At 48.0% G+C, this 13,884-nt stretch overlaps 1 protein-coding gene across 1 annotated transcript in view; it reads right to left on the bottom strand.

Annotated features, from left to right (window-relative positions):
• The window catches only part of CCDC148 (coiled-coil domain containing 148), a 52,954-nt gene that overhangs the window by 35,265 nt on the left and 3,805 nt on the right, over nucleotides 1–13,884 (bottom strand). Inside the window, exons 2-3 of the mRNA XM_065841247.2 lie at nucleotides 7,487–7,567; nucleotides 2,679–2,800 (exon numbers count right to left, since the gene is read on the bottom strand). Coding sequence (XP_065697319.1) covers nucleotides 2,679–2,800; nucleotides 7,487–7,547 — 183 coding nt within the window. The 5' untranslated portion in view covers nucleotides 7,548–7,567. The remainder of the gene's footprint in view (nucleotides 1–2,678; nucleotides 2,801–7,486; nucleotides 7,568–13,884) is intronic.

The raw sequence follows: 13,884 nt of genomic DNA, 5'->3' as shown, positions 1-13,884 counted from the left end.
ACCCTCTGATGGCCAGACCCTCCGGCGGCCAGACCCTCCGGCGGCAGAGGCTCCCCAGCTCACGCCCTCTCCTCTCCTCTCCTCGCTGCCTTCACACAGCCACATCCTGCTGCTGCAGAGTGGCAGCACGGCAGGACAAGGACCTGGGAAGTCTTGCCCTAGTTTGTAACAGGGACAAATGAATAACATCTTGCCCCACATCTAGTTCAGGAAAGAAACGCTGGTTTTCCACTTGCCCGACGTGCAAGCAACTTGCTCTGTTCAAAAGCTTAGTGGGTGTCACTGCCCAGTGACGGCTGGACACAAGGACACGCCACCCACGCTAGAGCACGGAGAGCAAACCCCTGCAGCGTGTCCCCTGTCCTTTCTGTGCGGGCACACGTGTCAGAACACGGAGAGCAAACCCCTGCAGTGTGTTCCCTGTCCCTCCTGCATGGGCACACGTGTCAGAACACAGAGAGCAAACCCCTGCAGCGTGTCCCCTGTCCCTCCTGCGTGGGCACACGTGTCAGAGCACAGAGAGCAAACCCCTGCAGCGTGTCCCCTGTCCCTCCTGCATGGGCACACGTGTCAGAACACGGAGAGCAAACCCCTCTGGCGTGTCCCCTGTCCCTCCTGCGCAGGCAGGTGACATCGCAGCTCCTCCAGAGGAAGCTGCAGACCGGTGGGCACAGCGCTCCTGTGCGGGTGAGTAAGACCCCTCGCAAACCACAGCTACAATCTTACATCCTAACAAAGTACCTACAATGTCAAAACCAGAAACACGCGCACCTCTCAAATGAATCTGAGCTCAGCAGACCCTGTTGAAAATGCCTGGTCTGTAGACAGTCACATGGGGAAGCACCACAGCCAGAATGCGGTTAATCCATTGTGCTCTTGCAGCAAACCTGCTGCACTTGCATTATTTGAGCAAGAAGCCGCAATAGGTGCTGTGGAGAGATTTTGTGACTGTGCTAAGAAACAGGGTGTTCAGAGGAAGCTGCGTACGTGACTGCACTACAGGAGCCTGAACACGCCTGCTTGAGGCTTTTGGTCAGTGTGTCACAACGCTTCTGAATCTAAGACAATGTCTCCCTATTTTTATTGCTTGCACGTTTTCATGTTTAAAAAGTCACTCATAGCTTCGTCTTAATCACCATTAGGTGCGTAAAACCAGACTTCGGCAAACAGGATACTGTATTTAAAGTATATGAAAATAAATACATCTTCAAATCAATTCTAAAACTAAAGGGAAACAAAAGCTGTAGTAGATCTGTAGACAAAGTTTCATACTCTCTTGAAATTATTTTCCCACAACAGCAAAGACATTTCTGCAGAACTGCTGCAATATCAGCCTTTTTCTGTACGTGCTGCATTTTTCTTTCTGAAATGGTCAACCGATCGAGCATTTGCTGCCTTGGTTCCACCTGAACGGAGGAGGAGGAGCTTGGCACTGCAAACACGGCACCGCCTGAGTCAGCAACGAAGAGCAGTAGGTGGGAACACGTTCTACCCTCTGCGGAGCTTCCCGCAGGTATATTGTACTGCCTGCTCGCTTGGAAAACACTTGAAAAGGTGAAATACCAAAAGATAGATGACAAAAAATTAGTTTAATGCTTGAATGAATTCAGTAGGATTTCGCACTGCTGATTCATGGACAAATAGTTGTCAGAACTTTTGATGTATTATACTCATCTGCATTAAAGGAAGCAATACTATAAAGAAAGTATGTATTTTTCCTCCTGTCTGAATGAAGATCTCAGTTATATTTTATACCTGCCAAAGCCATGAGGTGGTCAGGTCCCTGTGTCAGCTGCACCAGCAAACTCCCGTCACCGGGGTCCGCGTAGTTTCCGCACTCTCAGCGCACCCTTTCATTCCAAAGGCCACCCACAAATTGCAGCTGTCCAGGGGAACGGCCAAGGACCGAAGGGACAACAGATGGCCGTGGTAGCCCAGGTTAAGCATCACAACTGTGTAATCCTTCAGTTGGATGTGCAGTTTTCTGAAGAAGCATTCAAATGATGTTACTGCTGGAGCAGTCTCTTTCAAGTCAATATGTTTTCCGCTCTTCTATTTTGTTTCTCAGCCTAAAGGAACTATTTCAGCTGAATGTGCATCAGTGTCCGTTTCTTCAGAAGTCACTTTTTCCTGGGAACGTGACCTCCTTTTTAAAACCGTGACACCCCCGAGTGTCACAGAGATGTACGCTGCCACCAGTTCCACGCTCAGGAGCCACCACTCTCTCACCGTTCCCACCGCGCTGGAGGGAGACGCGGCGGGGCCGGCCCCGGGACAGCCGCACTGCCGGCACCGCCGTTCCCACCGCGCTGGAGGGAGACGCGGCGGGGCCGGCCCCGGGACAGCCGCACTGCCGGCACCGCCGTTCCCACCGCGCTGGAGGGAGACGCGGCGGGGCCGGCCCCGGGACAGCCGCACTGCTCGCACCGTCACGCACAGCACCGAAACACAAACTGCTCCTGCCTTCGGGGAACCAGAATGCAACATGTTCTGCATCTCCGATTCAAGGAAATCACAACAACGCTAGCTGTGATAAACCTCCATCTTTTGCCCCCTTTTGCTGAAGAGTTACAGCAATTGCTATCCCTGTTCATGCTCAGATTCCTTGGGGCATTGACAAGAAATATGAACATTACATTTGAAAATCATTCACATTACAAATCCTATAAAAACCGTACCTTTAGTTGAATTTTTGCAGACGTCAGTTTTTCCGCCTCAGCGAGTTCCCAGAGATGTTGGTAGTCAACAGGTTTGTAGCTCTGGCTGCAGAGACCACTCCTCAGAGGAACAACCGGATTTTCTAGGCAGCACATACAACACATACAGTCACTTCAAATGGTGGAGAAACGTTTTAAGCCTGAGTCATAAAGTGAAAGCATTGTAGATAGAGATGAGAGACAGTATATCTTAAACATTAAAAGTTTCCATAACAAAGAGATTGTCAGGTGGTGAATAAGAATGTGAAACAAACATAAGCTAGCATTAGTTATTTGAGAAACATTAACAATTTTTCTGTTTATAAAGAGTAAATTTAAAAAGTTTTTTTTAATATGTGAACTTAATAATTCACTTTAAACTGGGTTTACTGGAATTTTAGTAAGTTCTGCTACAGAAATACCTCATTTTCAATATACGCACTATCGTTTCATGAATTCAAAAATGACCTCAATGTGTATTGCAATCCTCGGACTGAGCAATAGGAATAATTTGTTTTCTAAAAGGTATGCAAGCTGCCAGTTGTACGTAAACAGAAGGAGTTGCAGTTACATTTCCCCTTGAACCTCCAGCCGTAAGAACAGCGTCATTTGCCCACTAAACTTCCGTAGGGCCCTGGGAGAAGAAGGGATTTCCCTAAAAAAGAGAAGGTGCTAAAAGGCAAGGAAAACACCATTCTGGGTTTCTGCTGCATGCGCTCTGCACTGTAACGTCCACTTCACCAGCATGGGAAAGACCGTGGTAGCGTGGAAAGATTGGCATCCAAAACACCCAGAGGAAGTTGTTTTGCTGAAGAAGCATTTAAAGTCAACAAAGACCGAACCAGGCTGGTCTCTGGCCACACAGTGAAGACAACTCCCAGCGGTCCCTTTGGGAAGTGCCATCGGGGGACTGCCATATTTGCTGAGCTGTGGTTACCTCAAGTTCACCACAGAGTCCTAGATCAAGCTCATGTTCACACTCCTAAAACCCACCCGCTTCATTTCCCCCCGCCCCTTGCCAGCCCCCGAGGACGACCACCCCCAGCACGCATCCCGGGAGCTGGGTGACAAGGACTGAGCAGAGCAGCAGCCACATCAGAGCGGACACAGCAAACCGAGGCTGCAGATCCTGTTTGAACAAGGTGAGTCAACAGGCAGAGAGGAGGACGCTCAAGGTAACCTCAGACACATAGCTGCCTAATATTAATCAACGTGTTTTCCCGGCTTATTGGCCTGAGCCAGGCTCTCACCCAAACAGCACCGCGTCCTCGTCCCCTGCAGCGGCGGCCGTTCCCGCAGGGGGTGTCGGGGCAGCGGGTCGCGGGTCACCTGCACGGGGCACTCCTGGCTCCCCGCCCCGCACTCAGGATGCAGCTTTGAGCTTGTATTATGACTACTTTTTTATTCTCTAAATACCTTACACAAAAAACTATCAGTAGTTTGATTCACCCGTTTCTTCCATTTTACCCCTCCTATGAGCTTGGCATGGATCTCCTTTCTCCCAGTTTTTAGGGCTTCACGCAGCTTTGTTCATCTGTGGGCTTTTATCATCCATCCAAATCTGAAGTTCTCGCTCCTAATTTAGCAAGATTTTGTGTGAAGATTTTTTTCCTTGTTTTTGAGATTGCTTCCAATGTTGTCCAGCAGAGATTCTGGAACATAATTCCATGTTCAGAGAAACAAGAGTCCGGTCTCCAAGCCCTCTGAAAAGCCGCCAATTCAGTTCTTCCTCCTAAGCCTATTACTCCTTCATCCCTGCTCCTGGAGGCTCGCGGTCCCTTCCCTTCTACAGCAACAGCAGCGCCCACCCTGTGCAGGACCGGGCAGGAGCTCCAGGGCAGTTCCTCAGGGGCTGGGGCAGGCGGACGCTCGGGAGCACCTGGGAGGCAGCTCAGCTGCGTCCTGGCACCTTCACCGGGAAGGAACCGGTGCCTGGTACTGGTGCTGCCAGGCGACGTCCACTGCTGCTCGCAGTCACTAAGTCAGTCTCCTTGGTCCAGCGCTTTTGAATCACACGATACTTGGAAAGCGTGCTCGTGTGACGTTCCAGCGCCAGAGACGCGCAGCTAATCCCAGGACAGCAACCTGTGGTGCAGGTAAGTGACAGAACAGAGGTGGGACATGGTCATCTTCCCAACGAAATGAAGATCTAAGCTGGTCCCATGTAGGTACCTGGTGCCGGTGTTTTCGGAGCGCTCCACACGCCTGTCAGTGCCTGTGCTGCCAAAGCCCTTATGCTGCACAAGCAGCTTTTAGCTTTGTCGCTCCCCTTCTGTTCAGTGATCTGAGTTATTCCCAAATCATTTCGCTCGCGTGGATCTCTCACATGGCTTGTTCTGAATTGTGGTATTGATATTCAGGGGCAGGAACCCTGTCTGGCTATGGCACTCAAAACCACAATATCTTGACCAATTTTATTTCTTTCTTGTCTTCGGCCTACATACCAGCATTGCCGTCGCAAACCACTCAAAGCAATCCTAGTTTGCAGTCCCTGTTTGGCAGCTCTCACCGCTGGCCTTGCAATCCTGCGTTCTCTATGCCAGCTTTGTTCCTCAGGACAGTGCAATAAGGATAAGACGTGACCGCAAGGCAAATCCACGTAATCTTTTTTGCACCCTTTCTCACAACATGAAGCGAGAGAAGATGGTTGACAAAAAGCATGGAAAACCAGAATTAAAAATGTTAAGTGTATACTGGTATACGGGAAGCAGTAACGAATACAGCCCAGAAAACAACTAGGAAGGGTCCCCCTGGATGAATAGGTGGGAGAACAAGGAATGCTGTAATTCAGCAGGGAGGAGCACTGTGTTGCTTTGGCTGGGCTGTGTTAATCTGTACTCACCACAGAAAAATGCACCGGAGAGCAGTGAACAAGCAGAGAGAACCGATTTATGTAGAAAGGTCAAACAGAGCAGTATGTAGACTGAAAAAACGTTGTTACTGTATCGGGTTTCTAAACAAAAGAGCTTGCGGTAACATTTGGAAGCCTTAAAGTTGTCTCTGAAAGAACCCAGTTTAATTTAGCAACATCATCTGATATTTTCTTGCATAGAACATATGAATATACATAACTATACATAGAACTAATGTAAGAGGAAGCAGGTACCCGAGGTACTTCCTCAGGTAACTCACATTCATCATCCCCCATATGTACGAAAAGAAGGAGGAAGAGTGAAAGACAGGTTCAGTTTCCAGACATCTAACCCCAAATGATTACATTTTCTTAGCTTCTGATACGCTTTTTCCTTCAGCCTGTGCATCTGAACCTCATGAATTGCTGCTGCTAATCTTGATCTGTTTCTTCTTCTACTGAGGACTTGACTCGGAAGAATTCTCTGAAGTCAATAGGGTTTATCTATGGGAGATTAACTCCAAAATCTGGCTCTTGTCCTGTAGGATGTAAACTTTGTATTTAATAGCTAATGCATTGGATGTGCCTCATATTCAACAAAGAAAATTAATTGTATATATTTTACATGTATGTACATACCCACAAATACATACACATGAATAAAACCAGAAAATATTAACCATTTAGATTTTAAAACGCATTTTCAGAATCTTCTCTAACAAACATTTGCTAAAGCCTGAGATCCAGTTATGATGGTATATGAAAATACTTGAGCTTTTGTCCCAGTACTGTAAAGCATTAGTGCACAGATCCTCAGTAACTTTACATATGCCAGGAAGCTTACAGGATAAGGAAAGGGCCTTTTCATTCCAATCTCTTTCTCAGGTTGCCTTGGTAGTGGAACTTGCTGTTAGGTATTAGCAGAAAGGTTTTTTGCCGTTCACTGTTCAAACCACAGTGGCTGGCAGCGATAGGTCTCACAAACACTTTTGCAGAAGGGTCCCGTATAAAACTATAAGGTAAATCCTGCCAAGCTATCTCAGGATTCTCCTTCGAGTCTCCCCTGAGGGTTTTCATTTGCCACCACCTACAGACAGTTTGGCACCACGGCCCCAGACGGCTCCTCACTGCGGAAAGATCCTTTTCCAAGTCAACCCCCAGGGCCATCCCCAGCGTCAGTGCAGACCGGGCGTTGAATGCACTGGGAGCAGCCCCACAGAGGACGACCTGGGGACTCTGCTGGACAGAAAAATGGGACAGGAGCCAGCAGCGTGTACCCTGGGCTGTGTCCCCAGCCCCTGGGCAGCGGGTCAGGGAGGGCATTGTCCCCTCTGCCCCGCTCTGTGAGCCCCCTGCAGTGCTGGTCCAGCTCTGGGTCCCCAGCACAGGACACACACGGAGCCCCAGGAATGACCGAGGCTGGAGCAGCTCTGCTGGGGACAGGTGAGAGAGCTGGGGGGTTCAGCTGCAGAGGAGAAGCTCCGGGGAGACCTGAGTGCAGCCTTTCCATATATAAAGGGGGATCGTAAGAAAAACAGAAAAAGTTTTTACTGGGGCCAGCAGTGACAGGGCAAGGGGAAGTGATTTTACACTAAAAGAGGGGAGATTTAGACTAGAGATAAGGAAGGAATTGTTGCCCTGAGGGTGGTGAGAGCCTGGACCAGGTTGGGCAGAGAGGTGGTGGCTGAACCATCCCTGGAGACATCCCAGGCCAGGCTGGACGGGCTCTGAGCAACCTGAGCTGGTGAAGATGTCCCTGTCGTGGCAGGGGGGGCACTGGGGAGCTGGGAAGGGCCCTTCAACACAAACCATCTGTGATTCTACAATCAGAATGCCAGAGCAGCTTCCATATGTAGCTATTAATTTCACATTAATTTCGTAAGTAGTTTTATTCTAGATTGTGATAAAACAATTAAATTGAACATGATAGCATACCTACCTACACCACTAATGCTACGACTTGTAAAGGATGTTCCATGGTCTGGTTCGCTCATTTTCATTTTTCATGTATTTTTTGTATCTGTTGAGAAACAAACGAATGCTTTGAGAATACCAAGATTGTGGACACATGGTAAAAGCACGTTAAAAATAGGTATTGTTTTCTGAGGAGAGAGGAAACATCGCACTAAAAACATAATTCAACAGAAATTCCAGAAGCTCGTCTTTCATTTTAAGACGAGATTTCACGTGCCTCTCATAATTTAACAGCTAAGAAAAGGAAAACACAATATTATTTCCTTGATGAATCCGTAATGCTGTCACATAGATCACCTATTCTTTGCTTTGTGCTTTTCAAAATATAACAGCCCTGTTGACCCAAATGTAAGTATTTGAAGTGGTCTTTGTTTTTCAGAAATAGCACCTGAAAAGATCCCTCTTTTCCTGCCTTTAGAGAGCATGGTTTCTGTATAGAGCCCTACCCACCCCGCAGGAGTCTGCGCACCAGCACTCGTCAACGCGCAGCCGCAGTGCAGCGGCGGTTCAGCTCCCGGGAGCAGCTCTGACGGGCCCCTATCGCATCCGTGTCATCCTGGGATCAACTTGACCTCTACGGTGCAATAACATATACAACATAGTAAAATACTTTGGTGTTTTAAAACCCGTACTTTCACCTAAATGAAACACGGATGGGCACCGTCACAGGTCTGGCACACGAGGAAAAACAATCAGTCAAACCAGGTGGTGCAGTTGAGCTGAATTAATTGCTGCACAACGCCAGAAGGCGAAGGTGATGTTCAACCAGCCTCACAAACCCTCTCCCTCAAACCCAGCTCTACATCGCCAAGATTTCCTACACACAAAATTCCGTCTGCTTTGTCACACCTTTGGCATTTGTCTGGTCTCATGTTAATTCTGGACATGTTAACTAAGACACAAAGTCAGTGGTATCATGAGCACCAGGCTTTGTACAGTGAGCATTCCATGACCAAACCAAGTAGAAAATAGTGGACGCTCATTGATAAAGCATGGCGCTTCTCAGTGCTTCTTCACGGATATTTGTCACTGTTATTTAACAATGCCATGAAACTGTCCCTTGCACTAAACCAAAAATATCAAAGTCTAAATGACACCTGTCTTCACCCAGGAGTCACCCTTCATTAACAAAGGGACCTTTTCCAGGTTGTTCTGAAAGTAATTGACGATATCAGCTGTCAGAAGCTACATCAAACATCATCTAATGGCAAAGACTGAAATTAAAGATACACCAGAGTAAGAAAACATGATAACACGTGAGGGAGTTCATTCCCCTTTTGAACGATTAATGTGTACTTTACAATCTAACAGTAACCTGTAAATAAGTTCACAGTTTTATCTCCAAGTCACCACACTCCTCAAGAGTTCAGGGAAAAAGAGAAGGAAAAGGTTAGCGCACTCATCCCCTCGATTCCACTTTTCCCCACTTCAAGCAACTATTTGGTTTCGACCTGTAACCACAGAGCCACGGAACGCTGGGGCTGGAAAACCTCTGGAGACCCCCAGTGCCACCCGCGCTCACGCAGGGGCACAGGGCACAGGGCCTGGGGTGAGCTGTGGGAACAGAGCCGACACAAACACACTCACTGCCCGGTTGCTGTGCCTACTCCTTTCCAGCCTACGTTTGTATTTGATCTCAGCCTTTTAATGGACATTATTTTCTGTTATGACAAATTCAACACCATGACTTGGCTAAAACAATGCAAATGAATGTTAAGGTGGTTTTGGAAAGGGCAAGATCTGTATAACTCCGTATTTTATCTTCAGTAATTAGAACATGTACCAATCAAAACTACAAAAGCCCTGCAAGTTAGATTTATTTCTGCTTTGATGCCGATGCATGTAAAACCCCTTCAATACTACGGAAGTTGGTCTGAGCCTGAACTCAGACACCCTGCTGCAAGGCTTTGTTCAAACACCAGCGCAGCCGCTAGGTCGGGAGCCTCGATGCGTCTTCAACAGGAAGAGTACAAAAGATGAAACAGGCATTCAACAGAAGCCTTTAGTCCACAGAAAACGGCTCCCTGAGAATGCTAAATCAGCTCTGTCTACAGCCAGCCATGACTAAACCCTTTAGGAACAGGAAAAAACAAGAGGTTTATCCATGCCCTGCTTCTCCTCCCGCTGACAGTTTTGTGAAGATTATCTTCCAATTCAGCTCAACACTTCGGTGGATTCTTAATGTAAACACTTGCCTGGGCCTGAGGTATATGGCTTAAGTACATTCTGAAGTATGGGAATACCAATAATAAAGCAGACCCTCCTCCCTTTCATCTGAATAGAGGTTGAACTCCGAGCACGGGTGAGTCAGCTCTGAGCCAGCGCAGCAGCGGGAAGGGCCGGCCCGCAGCCAGCTCAGCGGCCCCCCAAAGCAGCCCGGCTTCCGAGTCCAGCTCAGGTGTTTGCACACACACATCCTGCAGACCCCTGCCCACCTCAGGTGTTTGCACACACACATCCTGCAGACCCCTGCCCACCTCAGGTGTTTACACACACACATCCTGCAGACCCCTGCCCACCTCAGGTGTTTGCACACACACATCCTGCAGACCCCTGCCCACCTCAGGTGTTTGCACACACACATCCTGCAGACCCCTGCCCACCTCAGGTGTTTGCACACACACATCCTGCAGACCCCTGCCCAGCTCAGGTGTTTGCACACACACATCCTGCAGACCCCTGCCCACCTCAGGTGTTTGCACACACACATCCTGCAGACCCCTGCCCACCTCAGGTGTTTACACACACACATCCTGCAGACCCCTGCCCACCTCAGGTGTTTGCACACACACATCCCTGCAGACCCCTGCCCAGCTCAGGTGTTTGCACACACACACATCCTGCAGACCCCTGCCCAGCTCAGGTGTTTGCACACGCACATCCCTGCAGACCCCTGCCCAGCTCAGGTGTTTGCACACACACATCCCTGCAGACTCGGGTCACGGCAGGCAGGTTTTCCTCTCAGCTAAACCGTTGTTAACCAACAGAAGGGCAAATTGACCGGGCTGGGGCACAGTGTTCAATGACCTGGACATGCTCCTTGAGACAAAACTTTCTGTGCATCTTTTAAATCAGTCAAATTATTCAGTGTAAAATCAATGATATGAAGCCACATCAGCTCTACACAAAACACAATTTAACAGCATAATCAATGGCAGTTTAATAGCTACTCATATTTTGTGTGAACGAAGGTTAATTTTGCAGCAGCAGGTGCTGCAATCCCGCCCGCGGTTGAAGCAGATCACGAGTGGGCGTGCACAACCGAACCCAGATGCGAACCGCTGACTGCCTTGGGGACTTCAAACAGCACCAGTGGGCTTGGATTGCGGATTCAGACACGTTCCCTACAACATCCAAACCTGGGGAAAAACCCCAAATATACCAGTCCCTTATTTCAGTGGTCTCTTTTGAATATCTGGAGATTTCTTAAATATTTTGTGGGAGGTTTTTTCTAGGCTTTAAATTCTAAAGGAAATGTTAATTACTTATCTCCTGCACATTTCCAAGGAGGAGGAATATCGACATGCAGTTGTTGGGTCCTAATTATTGCTAGGGAAAAGAGGTCGAGAATCACCCTCCTCATAGGGCACGGAGTAAAAGCAACAAACCAATAACCAGCTTTATCCTTTAATCAGATCCCTTCTCCTCGTCCAGTTGAACCGACCAGCTGGAAGCGGCACTCATCCAGAACGCTTTAATCTTGCGGCAGTCAATCCTTTCCCCAGAAGAAAATACACAGTATAATACTGTTACCATTCGGTGTCAAAACAGTTGCTAGAAAAGTCCTACAGTTTGATTATCATTTAAATTTGCATTCCCTAAAGAAAGAATTATGGATCTGTTTGAAATGAAGTCAAGTATCAGAAATGCTGCATTCCCAAAAGAGACATAGTCCTTTTTGTCTATGATAATCTCATTACTTCCTCATTAAGTAAAACTTAATCCGAAGTAGGAAGATCAATTTGAGTAACACTTAAAACAATCAGCTTCGTGAACACCCCGGCGCTGCACGGGGGACGCGGCTCATCTGCTCCAGCAGCCGCTGTGCGTTACAGGACGGCTACTGCTCACCCTCCGCCTTCGCACATTGCGACCAGCAAATCCGAGATCAAATACACTTTAAAAACGCTTCATGTAGGGGGAAAACATATTGCAACAAGCAAATAAAAGAAAGGGGGTAAATGTTTCTTAAGTCGGCAAGGGCCAAAGGAAGGGCAGGAGATGAAGCCACCCACGCCACCCCGACCGAGCGAGGCAGCTGGCACCTCGGTGCGGGGCTCGTTCTGAAGAAGCGCGCAGGGCCCGGGCCGGCGGCGCAGGCGGCACGGCGGGCTCCACGGGGCACGGGGCGACCGCGCTCAGGAGCCAGCGACAGCGCCGCTCGGGGCAGAGCCTGGGCAGACCCGCCGCGCCGAGCTGACGGCAAAGGGTCACGGGCAGCCTCCACAGGCTTTTGGATTCGAACACGAGAAACTTACAGAGTTTTATTACATACTTTTAATATTATTAATGTTCCACCTAGCTTCCTAGATATGAGTTACAAATCAAACAATATACTTCAACGTACTAATTTAAAGATGTGAGTCTGAGTCATCCATTATAGCACCCTACAATTTTCTCCATTACATAAGAAATAACAAATGTACAGTTAAATCGACCCTTAACTGTCTGACTTGTAAAGCGAACCTGCTTATTCCCTAGTCCATGTGGACAGCAGGATATTCACAATGGTGCAGTGAGCAGCTTCCCACACTGCTGCTCCAGCACCCAGCAGCTGAAATGCTTAAATCTACGGTACTCGTTTAGCACAACAGGAGATACGGTAACCGAAAGTTGCCATAGAATCAACATCCTCTGCGTTACAACAGAGTATCTGGGCTCTGCCTTGACTCTTTCGTTTACTCTGTCTTTTTTCTATTAGTAAAAAACAAAGCCAAAGGAGTAGCTTGAGAGCCTATAAAGAGATTTATTAACATACTAGGGGAACAAAATATTGCAATTTCATCATCTCCTAAAGCATTTGGAACCAAGTGTTTCAGCCACCCATATAAACATGATACAGTGTTCTTTCTGTTTTAAACCAAAAAAGGTCCAATTCACATGAACAAGGAGACCAGACCTAATAGTGCAGAAAAACACTGGGAAATAACTTCCTTGATTAGGATTTCTTTGCTTAATAGCGCCAATGAAATGATGCTCATGTCCACAATGTGACCTGCCTTCTAAGTGCTAGAATGGATCAAACGAGTCCTGCTTGCTTACATAGAACTAGAACATTTGACTTCACAGTAAGAGGAAAAAGCAAACCACCTATCACTTCAGTAGCTTAAGAAAACGCTTTCTTGCCCTACCGGGTGGCACCTGGAGCTGCACAAGGCACAGCACTTCAAACTCGATCTGTGTAGAAATTAGAAACCACAACACTTTCACCATTTAAAAGATATTTCAGAACAAAGTCAGATTACCCATGTAGATAATTTCAAATGGTGTAAGAAGAAAATCTGCCTGCTATTTCCGCATAGGAGTTTTGGTGCCGTTCTTCCAGCCGCACAGTCAGACTTGGTGCTGCGGACCCTGTTCTGCAGGACAAGCCCCTCCGCTTACACGGAGCTGCAGGTGCGAGTTACACACCGGAGTGTTTTGTAAAGTCCGGGTCAATAATAAACACTCTTCATGTTGTACAAATACACAACAGAAAGGAAGTGTTTGTGTTTCTAAGAGAACTAACACACATTAAAAGACAAACACACCAACAACACCGAAACTAACTAAGCAGCCAGGAGAGAACGTTTCATAGGACTAATATCATCAGCTAAGGTCTGACTTTGTGATGATTACCCAGAAGCTGCAAGTATTTCCACCTACCCTGTTTTCATGCAGGCCTTGTTACTGGTGGTGCATGGAGACATTCGGGGGCTCGTCCCCAGCCCCGCTGGCAGAGCCTTTGCTGTACACATCTCTGGGGTTTGCTGATGAACTCCAGCCAGAAGTCAGCTGGCTGCTTTGTGCTGGATGGGGGAGCAGTTTTCATTCAGCACTGCTTCAAGAACTTACTACTCTGAGTAAGTCAAGTTCCTCCTTAAGCCAAGCTCCTTTTTCCTATCACACTCTATGAGAAGCTACGACTTTCTCAGTTGCAGCGATGTGCACATTTCTGGCTGTATTTCAGAGCAATTGTGCATCAGGCCTCTCAGAGTTTAACAGATTGTTTCACAAACCGAGCTTAAGGAGCAGACACAGCCAGTCCTGAGGGCCATTGGGGTTGGGGAGCCCGAGGAAGCAGGACCCGTGACCCCAGCTCCGCACCCCTCCGGCAGGGGACAGCAGCACGGCTGCAGACGGCAGTTTGCCTGCAGCCTGTGG

This window comes from Patagioenas fasciata, chromosome 7 (assembly GCF_037038585.1).
Source record: "Patagioenas fasciata isolate bPatFas1 chromosome 7, bPatFas1.hap1, whole genome shotgun sequence".
In the NCBI taxonomy this organism is placed as follows: domain Eukaryota; kingdom Metazoa; phylum Chordata; class Aves; order Columbiformes; family Columbidae; genus Patagioenas; species Patagioenas fasciata.
Note: the sequence above shows the minus strand (reverse complement) of the source record. Positions and strands in the feature narration are given on the sequence as shown.